The 22438-nt window shown below is 31.5% G+C and overlaps 2 protein-coding genes across 2 annotated transcripts in view; one reads left to right on the top strand and one right to left on the bottom strand.

Moving 5' to 3' along the window:
- Nucleotides 1–4657: 4657 nt before the first annotated feature.
- LOC124366878 (cytochrome c oxidase subunit 5B, mitochondrial-like) lies at nucleotides 4658–15574 on the bottom strand. Its single transcript, XM_046823480.1, has 3 exons — nucleotides 15407–15574; nucleotides 8423–8496; nucleotides 4658–5096 (listed from the first exon to the last, which is right to left on the bottom strand). The coding sequence occupies exons 1-3, from the start codon at nucleotides 15483–15485 to the stop codon at nucleotides 4890–4892; spliced, it is 360 nt and encodes a 119-aa protein (XP_046679436.1). The 5' UTR covers nucleotides 15486–15574; the 3' UTR covers nucleotides 4658–4889.
- Nucleotides 15575–19036: 3462 nt separating this feature from the next.
- Nucleotides 19037–22438, top strand: part of LOC124366867 (40S ribosomal protein S7-like) — a 34548-nt gene continuing 31146 nt past the window's right edge. The window contains exon 1 of the mRNA XM_046823470.1: nucleotides 19037–19143. The gene's annotated coding sequence lies outside the window, so the exon portion shown is untranslated. The remainder of the gene's footprint in view (nucleotides 19144–22438) is intronic.

The following is a 22438-nucleotide window of genomic DNA, read 5'->3' as shown; positions in this document are numbered from 1 at the left end:
TAATTTCAACGCTAAATTATAATTTATACAACTATTTTTAAAACTTTGAGATTTTTTTTGTCATGGATGTGACACTGAAATTGGTTTCGTTTGTTTTTTATGAACTTGTTTTATCTTAAATTATTTACGTTAACATACATGCTTATGCAGAAATCTTCAAACTTCTTGAACTTAAACTCAATTTACTTGAGGGGAAACCAACAATTATCAAAATCATCTGTAAAAAAAACATAAATATTTGCTTAGCCACAAGCAACGATGAGTTGCCAACTGTAAACTTAAAAATAAGAAACCAGAAGAAATATACCCTCAATTTGTTTATTTTGGATGTTTTATGTAGTTTTTATTAAAAAAAGTATATTTATATTGTGAGATGTATGTGTGAAAAGAATGGCTGAAAATTAATTAATTTGGTTGCTTACCTGAATAAACAGCTGTTTAGACTTAAATGAATCTCCATGCTATCCTTGTGAGCAAAAACTAAACCTTGAAGGTGTGTGTTCTTCAAAATTGTGATAAAGAAAATTGAAAACCATTTTGCATAATTATGAACCAAAGTAATTTTTTGATGCCAATTGTTAAATCAGTTCCCAAATAATGAAGAGTTCTGTTTACAAATATATCCTTAATGTATTACAGTAGAACCCCTCATATCCGGCCTCGGTTTTACTGCACCTCGGTTTATCCGGCCACTTCCCGGAAGCCAATATCGAAATTTATTTACCACGGCTTGCAGACGCGCAGTTGCATGCACTAGTCTCCCAAGACTCGTGCGTTATTTTGGTTATCTATTTGTTTACATTTTCCTGTGTTGTCCTCAGTTGAGCTAATAGGTTTAAACATGTAAACAGTTCTTGATTATTTTCTAGTGCGGTTAGTACAGTACAGTACCATTTTTTTTTTCGTCAAGTGTTGTGTACTGTAGGTTGGTTTATCCGGCCGAATCGTTATCCGGCCAGGGGCTCGGTCCCGTGGTGGCCGGATATGAGGGGTTCTACTGTATAGAAATAGATGGTCAAAACTACTAGAATATAATGTTTTAATTAAGTAGCCCCAAGTAAAAATTGATTTTGATCTCAAATGGTGATAATGTGTTTGTGGAAATTAGGAATTTTATATACACATATGATTACTTATTAAGTGATTAATACTCACATATTTTACATTTATCAGAATACCTAAACTTTTCTATATTAAAAAATTGTACTTCATGCTATTTATTAATAAATTGATTTTAAGACTTGTTGGTACTTTCATTTGTATCAATCTCATTTACTACTATGTTAAAACACTTAGGAGCCATATTAAAATAGGTCCAAATTCCTCCAGAAAGCCACATTTTGTGAAAATAAATTTGTTTTAAACCCCTCTTTCAACCAATATTTTCAAAACTTCTAATGTAATTTAACAAAAATAAAACCATATATTTAGAAATAATTGCTGTATTATTGTATTGAATATTTAAATATTTTTAAAACTAAATTTTTAAGAAAATTATAAAGTTATAAAATCCCAACAGTAGGATCTCGAGTCTGTATATTTATCACAACTAATTTTATTTATTATTCCTACAACCGTATACAGTATTTTAACACTTCTGTCAATCCCATAAAACTGTTTTAGTGTTAGATTGCAAACATATTATCTTAACTGTACGGTTCTTTCTCATCACTGGACATTACTAACTCCATGATATGATGGTTTATTTGACATCAGTACATTTTTAGACTCATGTACAGTTGGAGGAATTTAGCTCTGCTCGTTGGGCCCTAATACTACCCTTTCAACAAATAAACGCTATCTGTGTGGCGGGTTGCGTTTACGTGCTAGCTGCTGAGATGAAGGTGCGACAATCTCTTTAACGACTTTAAACTCACGATTTCGATTTGCAGATTAGTATTGACAAATACGTTATTTTCAAAACACATTAAACAACACTATAACAACTGAAAAACAAGGATTAGTCCTATTATTGCTATTATTTAGTATTCTCTTATTTTTTAATTCCATCACAATCAACACTGTCACAAAACATACTGATTTTAGCGAGTCTGATGAGTTATTTGGGCCAATACGATTCCTGAAAGGAGGGTTTTACCTACGTGTCACAGGAAATGTTTTCGGGACGCAGCGCATAATACTACCCCGCCACCCCTCCCGCCTATCACCACACACTTAAGGTCACGCGCACAGCTGAAGTCCTCGAACTGTACATTGGCCTGACAAAACTATTTACAAGTAAAAATGTAACAACGAATTTACTATTGGGGCATAAATGCCTTGTAGTATCTAGAACAATTTTGTATTCTTGGTTGGGAGCATCAGTATCTCTTAAGCTTTTGTTCCTCGGATACTGCAGGCAACTGTACTATCACTCTTAAAGGTTCATGGTCATCTTCTTTACTGGAAACACATGCTCTCCACATTCCATAGATCTGTGTCTTGCTTGACCCAGAAGATATTGGTGGGCCATAAATCTTGAAGCTTTAATCCTCATTGATTGTAAGGCAAAAGTTGGGATTACAGTTTATCCTACAGCATTGCTGTGCATCCAAGTGTGAAGATTCTACAATATAGTAGAACTTCAGTGGTTTATTAATTGTATGTTGGTCTACAATAACTGTACATACTCTTAAAACAATACCCAATACTTAAAAGAAAAAAAACTCTGTTTTTATTATTAACCCTCTCCCGGTCGAATTACCGCGACGCGCTTTTGGCGCTACTGGGCTGAATTAAATCGCCCGCTCTGCCGCGAGGGCACACTTATTCGCGTTTTTACTACGTTAAGAACTTTATTTTAATAAAACTATTATTTATGGTACATAGTTACAAAGATGATTAAATCCTCTATAATAACGTTTTATTTATTTTAAAAAAATATCAACATTATGAGGTAACTTAAAATTAAACAAAAAGTCAAACTTACATGAAAAATCTTGTTTTAATCGTTGTATAAATTATTGTATATAAAGGGTTATAAATATAAAAATTAAGATAACACTAAGACTTTGTCTAGTGTTATCTTTGTCTAGACCAGACAGGCGGGACCCGAGTGGCGGTACCAGAGGCGCGAGGCAATGGTGGGACACGGGTCGCGGTGCCGTCGGCGCGAGGCAGCGCCGGATCACGTGGCGAGTCATCAGTGTCCCTATCTTCTTGGTTAGAATGGTGAATTTCCTCATCACTAAATACATCGCTATTCATGGAACTTTCATCGTCACTGAAACCATCAACTTCATCATCCACTTCATTGTCAAAAATGCGATCAATTTCGCTATCACGCAAACATCTTGAACCTGCCATTTATGAAGTACAGAACCAAGTGTAAAGACTGCGAAAACAATTAACGAAATGATTTCAGTAAATAAGTGGTTATAAAAAGTCCCAAATAGTTCATCAAATTATGTAAAATAGCAGCACAAGTCAGAAAGAATTGTACTACTAAACAACAAGATCACCGTCAATGAAGTAATGAATGAATCGTTTCAAATTATTAATCCTAGATAGCGTCCCTAGTCATAAAACTATGAATAAGCAAGGCAACAATGATACTGCCAATAGATATTTCCAGTATTAGTTACCCAAACAATCGTATGACAGCAGCACAAAGCAGAGGGCGTTGATAAAGCAGTTGGAGGCGTTTGGACTTTAGCGCCAGGCGCCCTGCCGAGGCGTTTGCCCGGGAGAGGGTTAAGTTCAAAGAGGAATTGGCCTGTTCACAAAAAAAATTGGCTTGATGACATAAGTAAAGAATTATTTATAATAATTATATAAGTTATAAAGAATATGAAACAAAAATTTATTTAGATGTATATAGTCTGCAGTTTTTTTAGCCACGGTAGCGAATATACGAGTATATGCTTATATTATCAAAGTTACATAATCTTGGAAGCTGTAAGTGAAAACTGATGCACACAAGTTATTGAGAAAGGAAATAATTAAAATAGGTTATGATTACCAGCAATGGGTCCTATTGTCGCACCTACCAAAATTATAAATACCAAAGTTTCAAAAGTAACCACAAATTAACAAATATAGCTACAATAACAGCAGTTGTATTACAATTTAACTTCTTTGTTTCTACAAAACCTACTCCATTAAATTGCTATTAAAATAAATATTTGAAATAGTGGTTTAGAAAATTAAATGCCCAAAATAGTGAATTTAAGAGCTCTATAGCTTGTTTGATACAACTTTTTTTCATATAATTGTAAAATTACATACTCATTAATAGTGCACTTGCATACAAATTTTGTCTTATGCAGGCTACAAGTTTCCAAATTATGAATTTTTAAAGTTGCAGTTTGATTGAAAAGCACCAAAACCTATTACCCTTTTTTTGTTGATTCAACATAAAACTGTAAGTTATTGTCTGTAAACTATTTGCTTTACAGTATATATCCAAATGCAGACAAAAAACTCAATTTTAATATAACTCCTGTTATTGTAGCTCTGCTAATTAGTTTGTGGTTAACTTTTAAACTCGAGTATGTATACTTTTCGATCCGAGAGTACACCATTATTCGATGGTGATCATATTCATAGGTGATCAAGCAACCTTGTAGGTCGTTTTTTCTTCAAGATTTATTCGCGATACTAACATTAGAGGATAAATATTACAACATTTATTGGCATCAGGCAAAAAAACGTAAAATTCAAATAAATTTTTATTTCATAATTATTTACAAATCAACAATACAGCCACATACACAGGAAAGAGGAAACAAAGTTGTAAAACATCAAAATCATTTTTTTAAACACATTGTATTATTGATGAAATCATTTGCAGACCATTTGTAATTGGATTACCTAGGTGTTCAGGCAGCTTAGTTTAAACATAGTCTATACTGTATTGACTACTGGTGATACAATATTTCAAGTGGCTATTATACAGGAGGCTTGTAGACTAATTTAAACCAGTAGCCGCAGTTGCAACGTCGAGGCTGGCCCTGATGCAGCCACATCCACGAGACAGCCGTCGCATCCTCTTCACAGATGCAGCCAACGATCCTGGCGTCTGTGGCTGATGGAATTTCATTTGGGCAGTCTTTGGTTCCCTTGCCCCTCTTTAGTACTCTTAAGTCGAATGGATTCTATGAAAATAAATACAAAAAAATTACTAAATATTTAACAATTTGAAAATGGCAGATAAAAACGTTAAGGAAATAAACACTATTGGAATACGATATTCTAATAAAAATACAAAATGTAAAACAATCAATTACTTGCCAACAATACGTCACAAAACCGCTTGTTACTAAACAACAGTTTTAGTCTAAAACATTGTTTTGTTGTATGTAACATAGCCAAAAGACTCTCAAATCTTGAACTATATTACACTGTTTATTTTTAACCCTCTAACTGGTATGAAACGAATTTTCGTCGCCAAAGGCCCGTCCGATTTGGTAAGGACGAATATTCGTCGCCAAAGTAGACATTTACAGTTATTGAAATTTTATGCAATTAAGGTCATATAAATGATTTTTATTTGATATATTCTGGAAGAGCATTAACTATAGTACCGAGTTACTGTTCTTACTTTGATTATTGTCTTCTTTGTTACCGTAAAACATCATTCTCTATGGACAGCTGACGTGAACGTAGTACGAGTCAACCACGTTGTTGTGAAACTGTAAACAAGTGTCAGGTTTTGTGTTTGAGGTTACGAATCCAATAGTATTTTTGTAAATTGTATTTTATAGTGTTTTAGTGTTGTTATTATTGTTGTTTAGCTTTCTTAGTTTTAGTTTTAGTTGAGTTATGTTTACCCACGAACAATAATATTTATTTAGAAATTACACATTTTTGTAAATAAATAAATATGCACGCTTTTTCATACAAAGCCGTGTAAACACATACGTTTTGAGGTAAAAGTTACAATAATTATATATTTTTGGAATCAGGAAAAAAATCTGAATAAGTTATACATTTACAGTTTTGATGTAAAGCTTATTGCTAATCCATAAAACATTTTTCTTACATTTTGTAAAAAAAAAAAAAAAAAATATGTTTACATGGAAACAATAAGTTATTGTTATTATAATGCTCTCCATATAGTTGTGAATACATTGACATATAATAGTTTATATTTGGATCAACAGTTATGAAATGTGATACATTATAAAAAACATCTGCGAGGCTGTTAAAATAGAGCCGTCAGTACAGAGTGACACCATTGCCAGTTCTAGAGTTAAATAAATCGTAGTTGGAAATTGACAGGTTGAGAGCTCAATTTCAACATGGCAGTCCATACAAGCTATGAATTAACATTTTTGTTTTATTATAATTGACCAGCATAATTTCTCTGAATTATAACTACTTGCTTTTAACAGCACAGGAATTCATTAGGAACACAAACACATAATAAATGGGTGATTCCATACAATACGGAAATTTCCAAATCCCCTTTTCAAATTTTACAGTAGTATGAAAAACAAAAAAAAATCCTCAAGAACAGTGACTCATAAGTAGTACTTTAAAAACATAAACTTACAATTTAAAAAACAAATTTTAATATGTTTTATACCAACTAATTTGTTTAAGAAATGTCATTCCTTTACCTATCCCTATCTTCTATCCCTATCTTAACAGTTCATAATACTTTTTTATTGCAATTATTAATATATCTTACTGAATAAAATTTAATTTATAATTAAAATGATGTCAGTCTTAAAAAGTTTATTTAAATTATTTACTAATTTTAATTTTGATGTTATACAAATAAGTTGCCTTTACCCTACTTCCTCATTCTCTCACATTTAAATATGTTAGTTATTTTTCTGGCCAAAAGAGTTCTCTCAAAATTCACTACAACTGAGAAGGAACAACAATTTTTTTTTTTTTTTTTTTTTTTTTTTTTTTGTGGCGAGGAAAGAGCTAAACCTTTCACAATCAACAGTGAATCTTCACAAATTTTCAATGTCTGTGGAGAGTGTATTTTCAGCTCATCATTCCTGCACTGTTGCCCAAGGCAAAGATGTTAAGAATTTTAAAATTCTTTAATGTGCTGAAAAATCATTGCTCTGGGGTGCAAATGTTTGAAATCAAAGGCGAAGACATTCATTATAAGGAAGACTTGGCCAAAGGAAGTGAGGAGGTGAAAGCTTTCTCAGGAACATTAAAACCACATCAAATTAACATCAATTCAGCTATTCCGACATTAAGCTTTAGAGGTTTTCAGTGCAAAGAACAATCAATGTCCCCACTTCTACAAGGGAGAAGACTGAACATAATGAAACCTCTTTCAGCACTACGCCAAAGGAAAATGCTAAATGAACCTAACATTAATGGCCTTACATCTCATAAACGGAATAAAGGCATGTATAAATCCATACTTATGGTAAAAGTAAAATTCTAGACTACATTTAAAAAGACCCAATAACAATAAATTACCTATAATTATAACCTTGTTTTAGGGCTTCAATATTCGTTCTCAGGACATTATTGAACTTGGAAGCTATGTCCTAGTATGATTTGAGCTCAAGAATGAGGACAAGAAGAGAAAAAACCAAATATTCATCAGTTTCTGGGTATCACATAGAATTGTGAACAAAATACTGAAATTGAAGTAATGTTTCTAAAAAATGCTAGTAAAGATAATAGTTTGTTTTATGCTGACGATAATGATGTTTCATTTGTATCCACTAAAAAAAATTGCTAAACTCTGATTTTTCAGACGTCTCGAAAAATATTAATAGGAAATATTAATTATTAATAAAAACCAAAACCAATGTAACTTATCTTTCATCTTTTTAGCCCATTATTGATGATGTAATAATTGTGAGGGTAGCAGGAATTTTTAGGACATCTGTCATTATTCTGTGATAAACAAACTAGTAATGCTACAAATAGGAATCTGTAATTTGATCTTGTCCTCAGGTGAATATCTAACGTAACTATAATCTAAGTTAACCCTCCTATTTGTCCATCGACTAGAATCTAGTCGAATGCAGTCTTTCTACATTTAATTCTTGAATGCTGAGGAAGGTTTTTTATAATGTTCTGACCTCCACATGCTTATTACCATTATGTACTGTATTGCATACAGTATTATAACCAATTTAACAACATTTGCTTTAATTATTCAATCAATATTCATGTTTTTATTAGTCAACACAAAAATCTTTCCTATATACGTCATAATTAAATTATATATAATTATTTTTTATAAAAGATATCTTACTACTTATTACACATACAAATTTTACATTTTCTCATATTGAGAAACATAATAAATAGCATTACTTTAAACACTCTTATTTATTTTTGTTTGTGGATAATTTAAATTTATACTGGCATCTTCTACAAAATGTTCAAACCCAGTCTAGACCAAAACCAGTTAACAATTCAAATTGAGCTTCTGAATTAGGAAACTTATGTCTTTAAATTGTATTGCATTTCCAAAATTAATTATACTAACCTCATTTCCAGCAGCTTTAGCCAACATTTCTCTCTTCTCTATGCCTGTTGCAATATTTATAGGTTCGTCAAGCACTGAAAAGATAAACTCATATTAATTCAGGCTGGGGTCTAACATACATACTTTATATCATAATAATGTCACAACTAGGACTGTAATGTCTTGTTGGTTGACTAAGCAGTTGTTTTACACTGGAGAAAATCTGATATCGTCTGTAAGAGAGACGATGACCTGTGTGTAAAGAGTTCCTATGTTGAGTAGTTACCAGTCTTTTAATGCTGGCTCTAACTTGGAAGTACGATGTAAGAGGGTAAAACACATATAACCGGGTTTTCTTTTAGAAATTTATTGGTAGGGTAAATAAATGTAGAACCTTATTAAGCATGTATGGATATTCAAATTAAAAGTAAAGTAAAGATGTCTTATTTTAACAGGTGAAGTTAGAGCTAAGAAGCCCTATCTAACATATAACCTGAAAACCAATGGCTTAAGGGTAACTTCTAAACCACCACCAATGGCCAGGCAGGCAGGCTGCATGCAACAGCATTATCACTCAGCGGTCACCCATCCAAGCAGCATCCATGCTTGATGTTGCTTGATCTGGTTATCTTGTGATAACCGTTTGTACTCACTACATTGTGCAATTGGGAAAGTTTGGAAAAGAAATTCTTCATGCACAAAACGTTTGACATAATATTGTTTTTATAGTATGCAAACAGGTGTATTTTGACTTAAAATAAAATTTAGATAAAAATAATATACATATGATCATATAAAATCAGTTAATATAATGAATCACCAAGTAATGTACATACACTAGACTATTAAAATTGTAAATTATACTTTAAAAACTCAGGAAAGACTCCCTTATCAAAAGAAGTATTTAATAAACATGTTAGGGGAGCAGTTATGGTTCTTGAAATAGCCTTAAGAAGGTTAGGTGAGATTTCGCCCCATCCAGCAGGTTTTAAACATTTTAAAGTCAGAAATTGTCAATTGTTATCAGATCGCTGATGACTCCAGACCTCTTATCTACGGACATCCTGTCTTATCTGATTGCAAGATTCAACTTGTCTAGCTGAGGTTATTACCCGCTGTTCTGGTTTTCTTTTATTTGTGCCGTATATTATTTCAAAATGTCAGAAAAGTGAAAAAAGTTGTGATATCAACTTCGTTGCTTCTGATGTTGCAAATAGTGTTTTGTGATTGTCTACCCATAGGGAACTCATAATAAAAAAATTAGGCAAATTAAAAATGTTGAGCAACAAATTTTATTTTTATTGGGTGATTTGAAATGGATTGACCCTGGATTGATCTGAGTTGTAGCTTCATAGTTTATTTCTGATATTACATTAGGCTTAGTTTGTCCTCCTATCTCTTGCTTGACAATATCCAAAGCTTTTTTACTTTTCTATTTGAGTTTTTTATAACTTTGCTGTTGTACAAAATTTTTGCAACTGCTACATATTTCTTAATACTTTTTTATTTATAGACATAGTCATGAAGAAGGGGATCAATAGAAATTTTACTCAATTTGTACAGCTTTTTTTCATCTCTCTCTATCAAAAGTTTTAGACCATTAGTGAAAACCGTAGCTTCTTGTTTTGATTTGCTTTTCTTTTTTAGTGCACTTTTGGGAAAGCTGTTTCAAAATTAATTTCTATTATGTCTATACATTTTTTGTACTTACTAATTATATTATTCTTTTGTTCATTTGAGAGACAGAGATCCCAATTTACTGACATTATTAGAGGTGCAAAGCAATGTATATTATGTTTAAAGTCATTTTGAACCCAAGAGTTAGTCAATTTTTAAGATTTAGCTTATGATCTGGTTTTAATTGTAGCAATTGTGCAGTGTGATCAGAGAGCCCCAGTCTCAATCACCAGAGAAATACACAGACTAGAATCATAGTTCACTAAATATGTTATCTAAGCAAGTAGCTGAATGATGCGTAACTTTAGTAGGTGAATGTATTAAAAGTTTCCAAATTATGTGAGTTAAACATGTTAACGAATTCGTATTGTAGTAAGTTAGTTTTCAACATTTTATGTGTGTTTAATGTCACCAACAACAAGCTTAGATCAAGAAGTTTTGAGTTTTAAATTATTCAAAAGTACTTGAAACCATTCGAAAAAAGTACCTATAAGTTGTTACAGGTACTTATAACGTATTATAAGTTGTTCTATAAACACATATTATGACAATGGGAGGCATTCCAGATATACTAAACTGTACTCCATAGCACTGAAAAGAGAGATTTGAAACAATTTTTATCATCTGGTCGATAGTTACAGCATAATAACTATCAGCTAATATGCACACTCCTCTTCTACCTAGATTTGTCCGAACATAACTTGAAATATGACTGTAACCTAAAAGTGTTTCTAAAAAAAATGTGTTATTTGGATTCAGCCAGTGTTCTGAAAAACAAAATATATGGGGTTTGGTTATAATACAATCTAAGACAATATTAAGTTCACCCATTTTCAGTTTTCTAGGCATATGTTGTATATTAAGAGTTCATGAACCATTCATTATACAAGGTACCATTATTATGTTTTGTGTTTAACCATAACAGTCAAGATTTCTAAAATTAATCTGTATAGAACTGTTAACAGGTTCTAGGTTACTTTTTTTAAAGCAGCGTTTGGCCTAAGAAATTTGACTTATATACTTAACTTGGACTAAGAAACTAAATGACTTTTTTACTTCTCAGAAATAGTGTTCTGACTGTCAGTTGGATCAAAATTGAATAAGTTGTTTACATATAATTGGCTTTTTATGTGTCTTTGTCATGATTGTGACTATGTACAACTAACTGAATCCCAAGAAATAGTTGAATTCCAATTATCAGGCATCTTAAAAAAAAAACAATAAAGTAATCTGCAGTCCTAAATTATTTGACAAAAATGTATTTGTTCTTAAATGTTTGTTTATATATTGTAAGATTTTGAGATAGCGGCTGTATAACTTAAATCATGAGAAGTTTATGAAAACTGCAGAAATACAAGAATACAAGGTAGCCTATATAAAAACGTTAAATGATTACAAATTAACTTATATAATTCCAATGTAATTGAAACCAAGCAAACTCCATAATTTTAGAAACTTTTTATATCTTAACCCTTTTACTGCCGACGTCCGACATATCGGACGTCGGCATTTTTGCCGAAAACGCCAACGTCCGATATGTCGGACGTCTGTTTTTTTTTATTGTTACTGGCTACTGTTATGTTCAAATGCCGAAATATTCGGTATTTTGGTTGTTTAGGAGGAAAGGATAATGAAAGAAGCCATTTGAAGAACTTTGGATTTCTATTTTCGTCGTCTTTGACTAGAATTGACGAACTACCTAGACAGCTGTCAAAACCAGATGATCGGGTTAGATTACTGAAATCTTCGTTCATTGTTGTTGTTTACAATGTTATCGAAAGTTTTTTGAAGTGTTACTTTTGTTGATCAAGGATAAAATGAGTAAAAGAGTTACATCTAACTCTCCTGTGAGTGAGGGAACAATAATTAATAGTCTAATCGATGGTGGTGTACAAGTGCAAGACGAACTGAGTGACAATTTCCTTCAGAATTTGTCAGATTCAGATGCCGAGAACGATTCTGATATTAGTGTTAGGGCTATTGATGACAATCAAAGTGATGTGGATGACACTGATGACGATCCTGACTTTATCTTACCATCAGATAATGAGGAGTTATTAGATAGTGAGGGGGATGTGGCACAGATAAGTTTACCTTCAACTTCCACTGGTAGGCCTAGAGGAGACCTACCAGTTTTGGGAAAATCCTCATAGTGCAGCTATGTTTCAAGGTAGCACCTTCAAATTTGGTATATGTTCTAAGCAATTGCTCTAGTTTATAATGATATCATGCTCAAAATTTTAGTATAATTTTAAAAATAAATTATCAGATGCCAAACACAATTTTTTATTTATTTTTTATTTACATAATTTTTAAAATTAAATAATGAGTTTGTTTCAAATTAAAATTTCTTTTTATTACTTGAAAAACAGCATTTAAATACGAGTAAATAAAGTAAAAATTAATGCAAATCTAATGAAAAATAAAAAAGATACAGCATTTTTTGTAAATGAATGCACAACAGCGATTTTCCCCCTTGGCAATTTTGACTGGTACGATAAAAAAATGGCCGGCAGTAAAAGGGTTAAAAATGAAAGATAATGAGGGTAGGGTATGATAAGCGGACCCAGTTTTTTATACAGAAATTGGCAAACAATATTACTTAATCATAACCATCGATATAATCAATCATATCTGATTAATTATTTTGAACAATTAACATAGATAATCTATATCAACAGCTGTAAACACTTTCAAATAATACTCGTAATGTAATATTTCAATTTTATATAAGTAACATTTGATTTTTAAAAATGGCAGCCAATTTTAGAAAAAATACACAACATTGCTTTGAAAGATGATAAGACACGTTTTTCGTGACTTCAACATGTTGGACTTGTACCAAAAAACCCATTACATGAAATTTGTGGTAAAGAAATAACTGTAATTGTGTGAGGAGCAAATATGGTTGTCTTCAGTTTTCCTAATTTTGGTTATAATGATTTGATAACTGTAAATATTAAATTCATATTTTAATTTAAAACATATAATTGTTATTGAGGACTATAGGTACTTTGATATCGATTGATAGTCTAGAATTTGAGATGCGAATATTAGACTTATCAATGATTACATTCTTCGATATAAAAAACCGGGTCCGCTTATTGTACCCTACCCGATAATGATGTTCCAAAGTTGTTGTGCTATAAGTGACAATTTCAATATAAAAAACCAAGTCCGCTTAACCCTAGAACTGGCGGTCATTTCATCCTGTAGTGTCGGGCTGTTTTGGAGCTTCGCGCAAGGTTTTTTTAAAAAAATTATTAAAAATATAAAATAAAAAGCAATTATATATTTTTATTTTTTGGTTCAGAATTAAACGAATTAACGTAGAATTGCACTATATTGTAAAATTAACCATCAAAAATTTTCTAATAAACACTTTTTTTAATCAAATATAAAATTTACGAAAAATATTTCTTAAAATTGGGGGGGACCATACCTAGCAAAAATGAATTTATAGTGAGAAATATTTATAAGTGAGATAGCCATTCTGTGTCAAATTTTATGTGTTTCAGAAAATTTTATCTAGTTTCAGAAAAACATAAACATTATATACACATTTATGAAAGCATCATAAAGCTATAGAACAAAAAGCAGCGATGCTATAAATTCTGAAAATCGGGTGTAAACGTCGGTGTAAGACGATTTGGTAAAACAAGTTTTTCAAATACATTTATCTATGAATACATGTTATTTTTTTGCATATATTTTATTACTTAGAATAAAATAGAATATACAGTAATAATGAAATAATTACCATAAATTATTTTTGAAAAGTAAAAAAAAGTTAAATTTTTGCCATTATTCAAAAATTTTTGCGAAAAATTTCATTCAGCAAAATATAAAATAGTTTCTAAAGCTTGTACTATACTATATCAAAATTTATAAAATTTATGGTTTATAAGTAATAGGAAAATATTATGTAGTTAGAAAACTATAAATATAACTAAAGATATTAAAAAAATAGAGAAATAACCCAAACAGTTATTATATATAACCAAAGAAATTACAGGAGTATATATTTTATTGTGAAAACTATCTATTTACTTAAAATAAATAGTTACTTCAGAGCTAAAAGAGAGTGCTATAAATACGTTTAGTAAGTGAAAACAATAACAAACTATGTGAAATGAATTTTTAGCCAAGTCATTTTTGCCATAGCCTACACAAAGCCGGTAATTTCTCAAACATATTTCAGTAAATAGAAATTGATTTATTTCTAAAATATATATGTTTACACTACTACGACATCAAACAACACACTACACATTAAATTACGACACTAAAACACGCGTAAAAACTATTAAAACTTACAAATATCTACAGCTCGGCACGAAAGTGATACAGAACGGCAGCGGCAATATGGCGGTCACAACAAAACGGCGTCGCGTTTTCCTTTTACGTTCAAATAACAAGCTTGCTACGTCATAACCATAATACAAAGAGGAATAAAACTCATCTGTTCCTTAGCATTTTTCTTCCCGAATCCAATGGTGCATGAATTATATCGATACGTTACGGAGTATATTATAAAAAGTAATTATAGGAGGGAATGTTTGATCGACAAAATTTTTGACGGTTAACACCACAAAAGCGGCATTAAACCGACATAATTATGTCGATTAACAGTTCTAGGGTTAACGAACTCTACCCCATGGAAGTTAAAACTCCTGCACACAAACACAATTGACCATAGTTACTCCAGAACTGGAGCTTTTCATTGGTCTAACTTTGAAGTTTCCACAAAAATTAATAAAGCACACGTAATTTTACAAAGTTACTGAATTTCGCAGATGCAACTGGTTAGCTGCCAAAAATTGTGACTTACTAATTATTGTAGTTTTTTTTTATACTATTCGTAGACAAATAAAAAAGGACAGGTATGTTTTAAGTATGAAAATTAAAGTTCAGAATCTCTTCTTTACATTGATATATGCTATGTTTGGATTAAATGTAGTTTTAAAAGGAGAACGGTACTTGACTGTTGGAAAACCAAGGGCTGTCACCTAACAAACATAAAAAAATAGTCGAGAATCTGATGAATGCCACTTTTAGGGATAAGATTTGGTCTAACCTGATTTGGATATTTAAATCTTAAATAGACCACTGAAATTTTAAAAGGTTTAGATTGTTGGATTCTTTTATAATGGTTACTTTATGTACGCCTAGTTACAAAATATTCTTATGGTTGGCTTTAACTTTTTTACCCATTTTGAAGGAAATATTCTCGGGAACGTTGAGGACGAATCTATAGGCTACCTAGTCCTAGTAATACAGACGATATGCATGATTCCATGTATATTATAATTTAGAAGATTTACTTACCCTTAGCTAAACTTGAACTAGAAGTATATAATTTTCTAAACGAATTTTGCACAACTGAACGCGCACAGATTAAAGCCATTATTGTAAGAATTAATGAAAACTTATAAAATGTCCGACAGAGGTCACCAAGCCCAAGAATATCACCAACCAATAGACACAGAAAGAGAAGTTAACTCGGTGAAGCTATCACAGATTATAATAAACAGCTGTTATTTATCCTTTAATATCTAATTACTCCTCTATGTGATTATTTTGCATGTGTATACGAAGGACTCCTCCATTATGTGTAATGTAAAATCATCCCACGGATCCAGAAGGTTAAAATATGATAATACATGATTACCTCTAAATAATATACCGAATATTAACATATAATGGATGTCTGTGGTGGAGCAGGGGTGAATCTAGAGGCCAGTGGGCTGCTTGTCCCGGCGTCGGTTGGTAGGAGGCGTCAACCTAACCTATCGGAGTTTAAAAAATAAAGGTTGGGAAATATGTAATAAAGAAATATTGTAATACATTGACGAAACTCATTTAATTACAATTTACTGTAAACAACTATTAACAGTTTTTGGTGAAACGAACAATCTTTATATTTCTAAAAAAATTATGGTTGCCTGTAAAGTCGGTTTTACGGGCGAAGATTTTACGTGACAACGTCTTTTTCTCGGTAGAATATTTATTGATATGAATATTATTAAATTGCACAATAGGAACAAGGAATTGAATGAAAATAAGAATTGCACAAATTTTAACTATAGAAATATATTTTGTTTACTAAAACATTGTACATAATTTGAAATTAATTAAAATTTTTTATTGTAAATGGTAAAGTTGAATAAAACATTTACTAAAATTGGAATTTGAAATTCTTGCTAAACACAGTTAAATTCTAACTCCGCGCGTGGTGATTGGTCGGTTTAGTTCGTTTGTTTGGTCGCACTGTTATGACAGGTTAGAGGTTATAATTTGTTATTTTAAATGTTTGACTAGCAATACGCGCTGTTTCTTCTCAATCGACTGAATTACGATTGATTGCAGAGTGATTTAAACTAATAATTTACTTAACACTATCAACATTTGTCAATAGTATGACATAACCTATAAACTCAGTTTCTCAACTTTTGTGTCAATCTAACAATTATTAATCAATCAATCATAGTTTACGATAATGAAATATCAGTGCACAACTATTTACCTTTATTGTTGTAGTTGTTGTAAATGACGAATCTAAGCACTCCACATTTTCACGAATAAACATAGTTATCTGCTTTATCCCGTACGGCGGACCCACAGTTATCTGCTTTATCCCGTGCGGATCCCGTGCGGCGGACCCACTGGACGGGCATCGTAACGTTACCGGGCGTTACACTTTTTCATGAGTGACTCCGAGCCGTAACCTAATTTAAGACGTTGTCACGTCAATAATTACATGTTCTTTGGGCATCGCCAAAGGTCAAAGCTTTACGCCATGCTGCCACTACTTAAAAATAAGGGGGGAAGGACGAGAAAGACGTTCTACGGCATGCATAAAATTGTATCGTATGGAACGGGTCTGGTTCGATTACTCCAGCGATCGTTGAGCCAACGACCCAATTAACTTCTGTTGTAACATTAAAAGAGCATTTGGAGATACATAACTCTATTCGGAATTTTCTGAAATGAATTCTGACATAGTCTGGCGCATTAACTCTAGAATAAGAGAGGGAAAAAACGGGCATAAATGTTTTGTCATTGTTGGGGTTATTATTCACTTGGCTAGACGATGTTGATAAGATTAGATTTTTAAACAAACCTGCTCACAATGTCAAATTTACTACAGTTAACATTTAAAACTATGTGGTGTCTAGATTACCTCTATCCTTAGCTAAGCCACGCCTCATACTCAATGTATACGGTCTGTGATTTGGGCAAGTCATCATGTTGGACATTGCTGTTCACTTCATAATGTTCAGAGACGCTTTCTTCGTATGATGGGTGTTAGGAGTGGTCTTAATTACTCTGATGACGACGTCCATGAAAATTTTAATCAGTATAGTATCACCTCCCTCCCTTCCAGAATAATTGCCTTAGATCTGATTTTCCTATTCAAGGTTGTCAATGGCTTACTTGACTGCTCCGAGCTCTTTCAGCTGATCGGCATCCACATTCCACAGAGAACTCGCCTGATACAGACTTTTACCAGACATCACCATCATGCTGCGAATGCCTACCACAGCACATTCTCTCGTCTTATGCGCTTGGGAAATGCCTCTGAGCTAGAGTTCTTTGGACTTTCCTACCAGACCTTTAGGGCGCAAGCCTTCTCGTTTGCATTTGTGTCTGATCAATTTACTTTCTAGGTCGTTTTATTATTGCTTATTGTGTTGTAAACCTTATCTTCTATATTTTGTTATTGTTATTTGATTCGATTACCTTAAATAATAGTCTATCCATGTCTATTAATCATGAGCTTACTTGTTGCTTTATGTTTATGTACGTTGACGTTGTTTTATTGTTACTGTTATGTTTGCTATTGCTATTATTGTTAATACTGTTATTGTTATTATTTATATGATTTTCCTCGTATTACCACTATTTATTAAATAATTGTTTTAATTTATTGTTTGTATATTGATTTGGCTTATTTGTTGCATATGTTGGTTGGCGTGCTTGTAACACGTTATTGTTTTGTTCCTTTTTGACAATCTTGTATTGTTTTTCTACAATTTATATTACCATCTTATTATCCAGATCTGTAAAATGATATATTACCATTAATAAATACATAAATATACGAGAATTCAATTCACCTCGTACGGATATCGTGAGGATCAGCTATTACATTTAGTTGATTACGTTGAGAGTACGCCATTAAAATCAAACAAGCGTCTTTAACAATATCAGAAAAATTGTTGTACTTATATCATATTCAGGATACGCTGAATAACTGTTCTTGCATCCTGAGACCATACAAACCCCAAAGAAACTGATTTAACAATCTCTCATCAAGAGTGTCTTTAAACTTACATTCTGCCGTACTTAATATCAGAGTGTTCACAAAATGAGGAACAGTCTGTTCATGACCCTTAGTAAAATGTAGCAAAATTTTAGTTTTTCTGACTTATATGGTGGGCCAAGGCTTGTAGAACACATCTAAAAACAAAACAATTTTTTCAAATCCACTTTGCTATACATGAGTAGTAAGACTAAAGATATCAACAGTAACCTTGTAATGTTCAGAACTAATCCATGTATACAGTAAAATCTTTTGTGTTTTAATATTATCTTGCAATTATTTACATGTAATTTTCCGTTGAAACTGTTGATAGTAGTTTTTCTATGACTTCTATAGGAGACAAATGTCTTCAAACTGAACTTTGTTAAGTCTATTTTATATTATTAACTAATATTTGTTGTAAACCTTCATCCCGCAATGCCTTATGTAATGTTTTAAAAAATTAACAAATGTAGTGAAAAAGTAGGATTTGCATTTTGTGAACTCAAACAGACAATATCTACAATAAACACCAACACACAAAACGTAAAATTGATATTGTTAGTTTATATTACAGAAATATTTAAATTAAAAATTAAATGCAGAATGTTACCATTCGATATTTTTGCGTCCTTTATACCGATAGTTGGAGGCTTTATTTCCGAAAGTCTTTTCCATCTTCCTACTAGGTATAATTTTCTTCTTCTTACATCTTATGGAACACGCTGGTGCTCCTTCCTTCTGTTAACTGCTGGACAAGGTAAAGCATTTTAATTACGCATGTATTAAATTATTAAATTTAATGCTATATATTGGTTCATTGGCAAAGTAGACTATCTTTGCGTTACTTTTATTTCAAAGAAATGTTTATATCAATGTTTACAACTTGGATGCAAACGGATAAACTATGTGTTCCTTGCTTGTGTTACAATAAATAACCTGATAAATATGCCAAGTTTTCTAGAATTAGGGTAACAAAATAGAGAGTAACAAATTATTGCACTTTTATTGCTAATTTCCTAATTTTAAGATATATAGAATAATATGGAATTAGTCTCATATTTAGATTGAATTTACAACGACTTTTGAGGCCTAGGTTATGTAGTCTTAAGATGGTGTATAGGCCTACTTCTGAATAGGCTAGTTAACAATCTTATTTAGGGCTAAGTTTGACAGAACATTCTGGACTCTAGTCCAGTGGGTTGTAAATGTTTACAAAACATCAATGAAATTTCATATTCCTGAAAAACATGAAATTTAAAAATCTATATTTTATTTATTGATTCAGATAATGCCGTACTTTAATATGATATGTAACTTTGCTCATTTATATAAAGTAAAAACAGGTTTTTTAAGAAAGTTATTTTAAGTATAAACCAAAGTTTAAAATGAGATAAAAATTTGTGTTGCAAAAATGCTACAAGCTCTTGCGACTTTTTAACTACAATGTTTGTCTTATAGCACTTAACCCTAGAACTGGCGGTCATTTCATCCTGTAGTGTCGGGGTGTTTTGGAGCTTCGCACAAGGTTTAAAAAAAAATTAGGCCTATTAAAAATATAAAATAAAAGCAATATAAATAAAACTATTTATTTTTGTGTTCAGGATTAAACGTACAATTACACTATATTGTAAAATTAACCATACAAAATTTTTTAATAAACACTTTTTTTAATCAAATATAAAATTTACGAAAAATATTTCTTAAATTTGGGGGGGACAATACCTAGCAAATGAAGTTATAGTGAGATACATTTAAAAGTGAGATAGCCATTCTGTCTCAAATTTTATCTAGTTTCAGAAAAACATAAACATTATACACATTTATGAAAGCATCATAAAGCTATAGAACAAAAAGCAGCGATGCGCATAAATTCTGAAAAACGGGTGTGCACATAAGACTTTAGTAAAACAAGTTTTGCTAATACATTAATTATCTGTGAATACATGTTATATTGCATATTTTCTTACTTAGAATAAAATAGAATGTACAGTACTAATGAAATAATTTCCATAAATTATTTTTTGAAAAGTAAAAAAAAGTTACATTTTGCCATTATTCAAAACTTTTGCGAACAATTTTCATTCAGCAAAAGGTAAATATTAAGATCAGCGACTACCGCTGCTCCGATCGCCGTAATTTGTTGCATACTAACTTAGGTTAACGTAATTTCACCGAAAAAAATAGTCTCGATTGTCGCTAACATATTAAAACCTGTTTTTTTCGGCAGTACAATGTTGGCAATACAAAACACATCAATAACAAGATTTTTCGATTATTAAACTAAAAACAATGGCCGACCATGGTCGTTTTGATGAGTTGACAGTAGTCACGTAACAAACAGGAAAGTTTCCGATTGGTCGGGCGGATCATGTGACCTATAGGACGGCTTTGATTGACTGCCAGACGTCAACAAACAAACCCACATGGACAAGAAATAATTAGTGAAGTTGAATTAGTTGTTATCGAGTTGAGACGAGTGCCTCCGGCCATCAGCACGGGCTTCATTTGGTGCTGCCCTGCGCTGATGTCAAGGAAAGAAAACCATCCCTCGAGATAGTACCTATCAGTAAAATATCAAATTCTAGAGGGGCTGATCAGAAATATAAATTGAATTGTAATTGAAAGGCACTGCTGAAAAACGGATTTTTATATTTTAGCGACAATCGGGACTAGTTTTTTTCGGTGAAATTACGTTAACCTGTGTTAGTATGCAAAAAATTATGGCGATCAGAGCTGTAGTCGCTGATCTTAAGATTTACCTACCCAGCAAAATATAAAATGGTTTCTAAAGCTTGTACTATATCAAAATTTATAAATTTATTGTTTAATAAGTAATAGGAAATATTATGTAGTTTTAGAAAACTATAAATATAACTAAATATATAGAAAAATTATAGAATAACCCAAACAGTTATTATATATAACCAAAGAAATTACAGGAAATATATATTTTATTGTGAAAACTATCTATTTACCAAAACTAAATAGTTACTTTAGAGCTAAAAGAGTGGTATAAATAACGTTTAGTAAGTGAAAACAATAACAAACTATGTGAAATGAATTTTAGCCAAGTTATTTTTCCATAGCCTACACAGAGCCAATAATTTCTCAAACATATTTCAGTAAATAAAAATTGATTTATTCTAAAATATATATTTTTACACTACTACGACATCCAACAACACACTACACATTAAATACAACACTCAAACACACATAAAACTATTAAAATTTACAAATATCCACAGCTCAGCACGAAAGTGATACTGAACGGCAGCGGCAACATGGCGGTCACAATAAACTGCGTCGCGTTTTCTTTTACGTTCAAAATAACAAGCTTGCTACGTCATTACCATAATACAAAGAGGAATAAAACTTATCTGTCCCCTAGCATTTTTCTTCCTGAATCCAATGGTGCATGAATTAAAAGGATACGTTGCCGGAGTATATTGTAAAAAGTAATTATACAAGGGAATGTTTGACTGACAAAATTACAGAAGCGGCAATGACCGACAACATTTTGTCGATTAACAGTTGGAGGGTTAATAGTATTGGTATTCAGTGAAGATTACAATAATACTTATAGGAAAACAGTATGCAGTTCTATTATATTTTAGCATCCAGAACCAATGTTTACATATATATATATATATATATATATATATATATATATTTAGAACCTCAATAATAAACGATTTTTGTGGAGAGGTTTTATTAAAAGCAGTATATTTAGAAAATAAAATTTTTAATTTATTTTTAAAATGTACAAAAAGTAAAGTCTTCTCAGTTTAGAATACAAAATGAAAATAAAATGGCATGGTTATATTTTTATAAACCAAGTTACTTTTAACATCATTTTATCTTTACAAAAAAACCTAATTAGGCTCTACCAACATCATTGAATCTGTAACCTTCCATGTGTTGTAAATGCTTATGCTTAATCTTCATTTAAATGGATCTTTCTATTAGGAACTTCGATAGATATCATTAACATTTTGCTTAAATTGGTTATGCTTAGCATTTCACGAATGTCTGATATTTCAAAATAAAAT

The sequence above is a fragment of the Homalodisca vitripennis genome, chromosome 1 (genome assembly GCF_021130785.1).
Source record: "Homalodisca vitripennis isolate AUS2020 chromosome 1, UT_GWSS_2.1, whole genome shotgun sequence".
Taxonomy (NCBI): domain Eukaryota; kingdom Metazoa; phylum Arthropoda; class Insecta; order Hemiptera; family Cicadellidae; genus Homalodisca; species Homalodisca vitripennis.
Note: the sequence above shows the minus strand (reverse complement) of the source record. Positions and strands in the feature narration are given on the sequence as shown.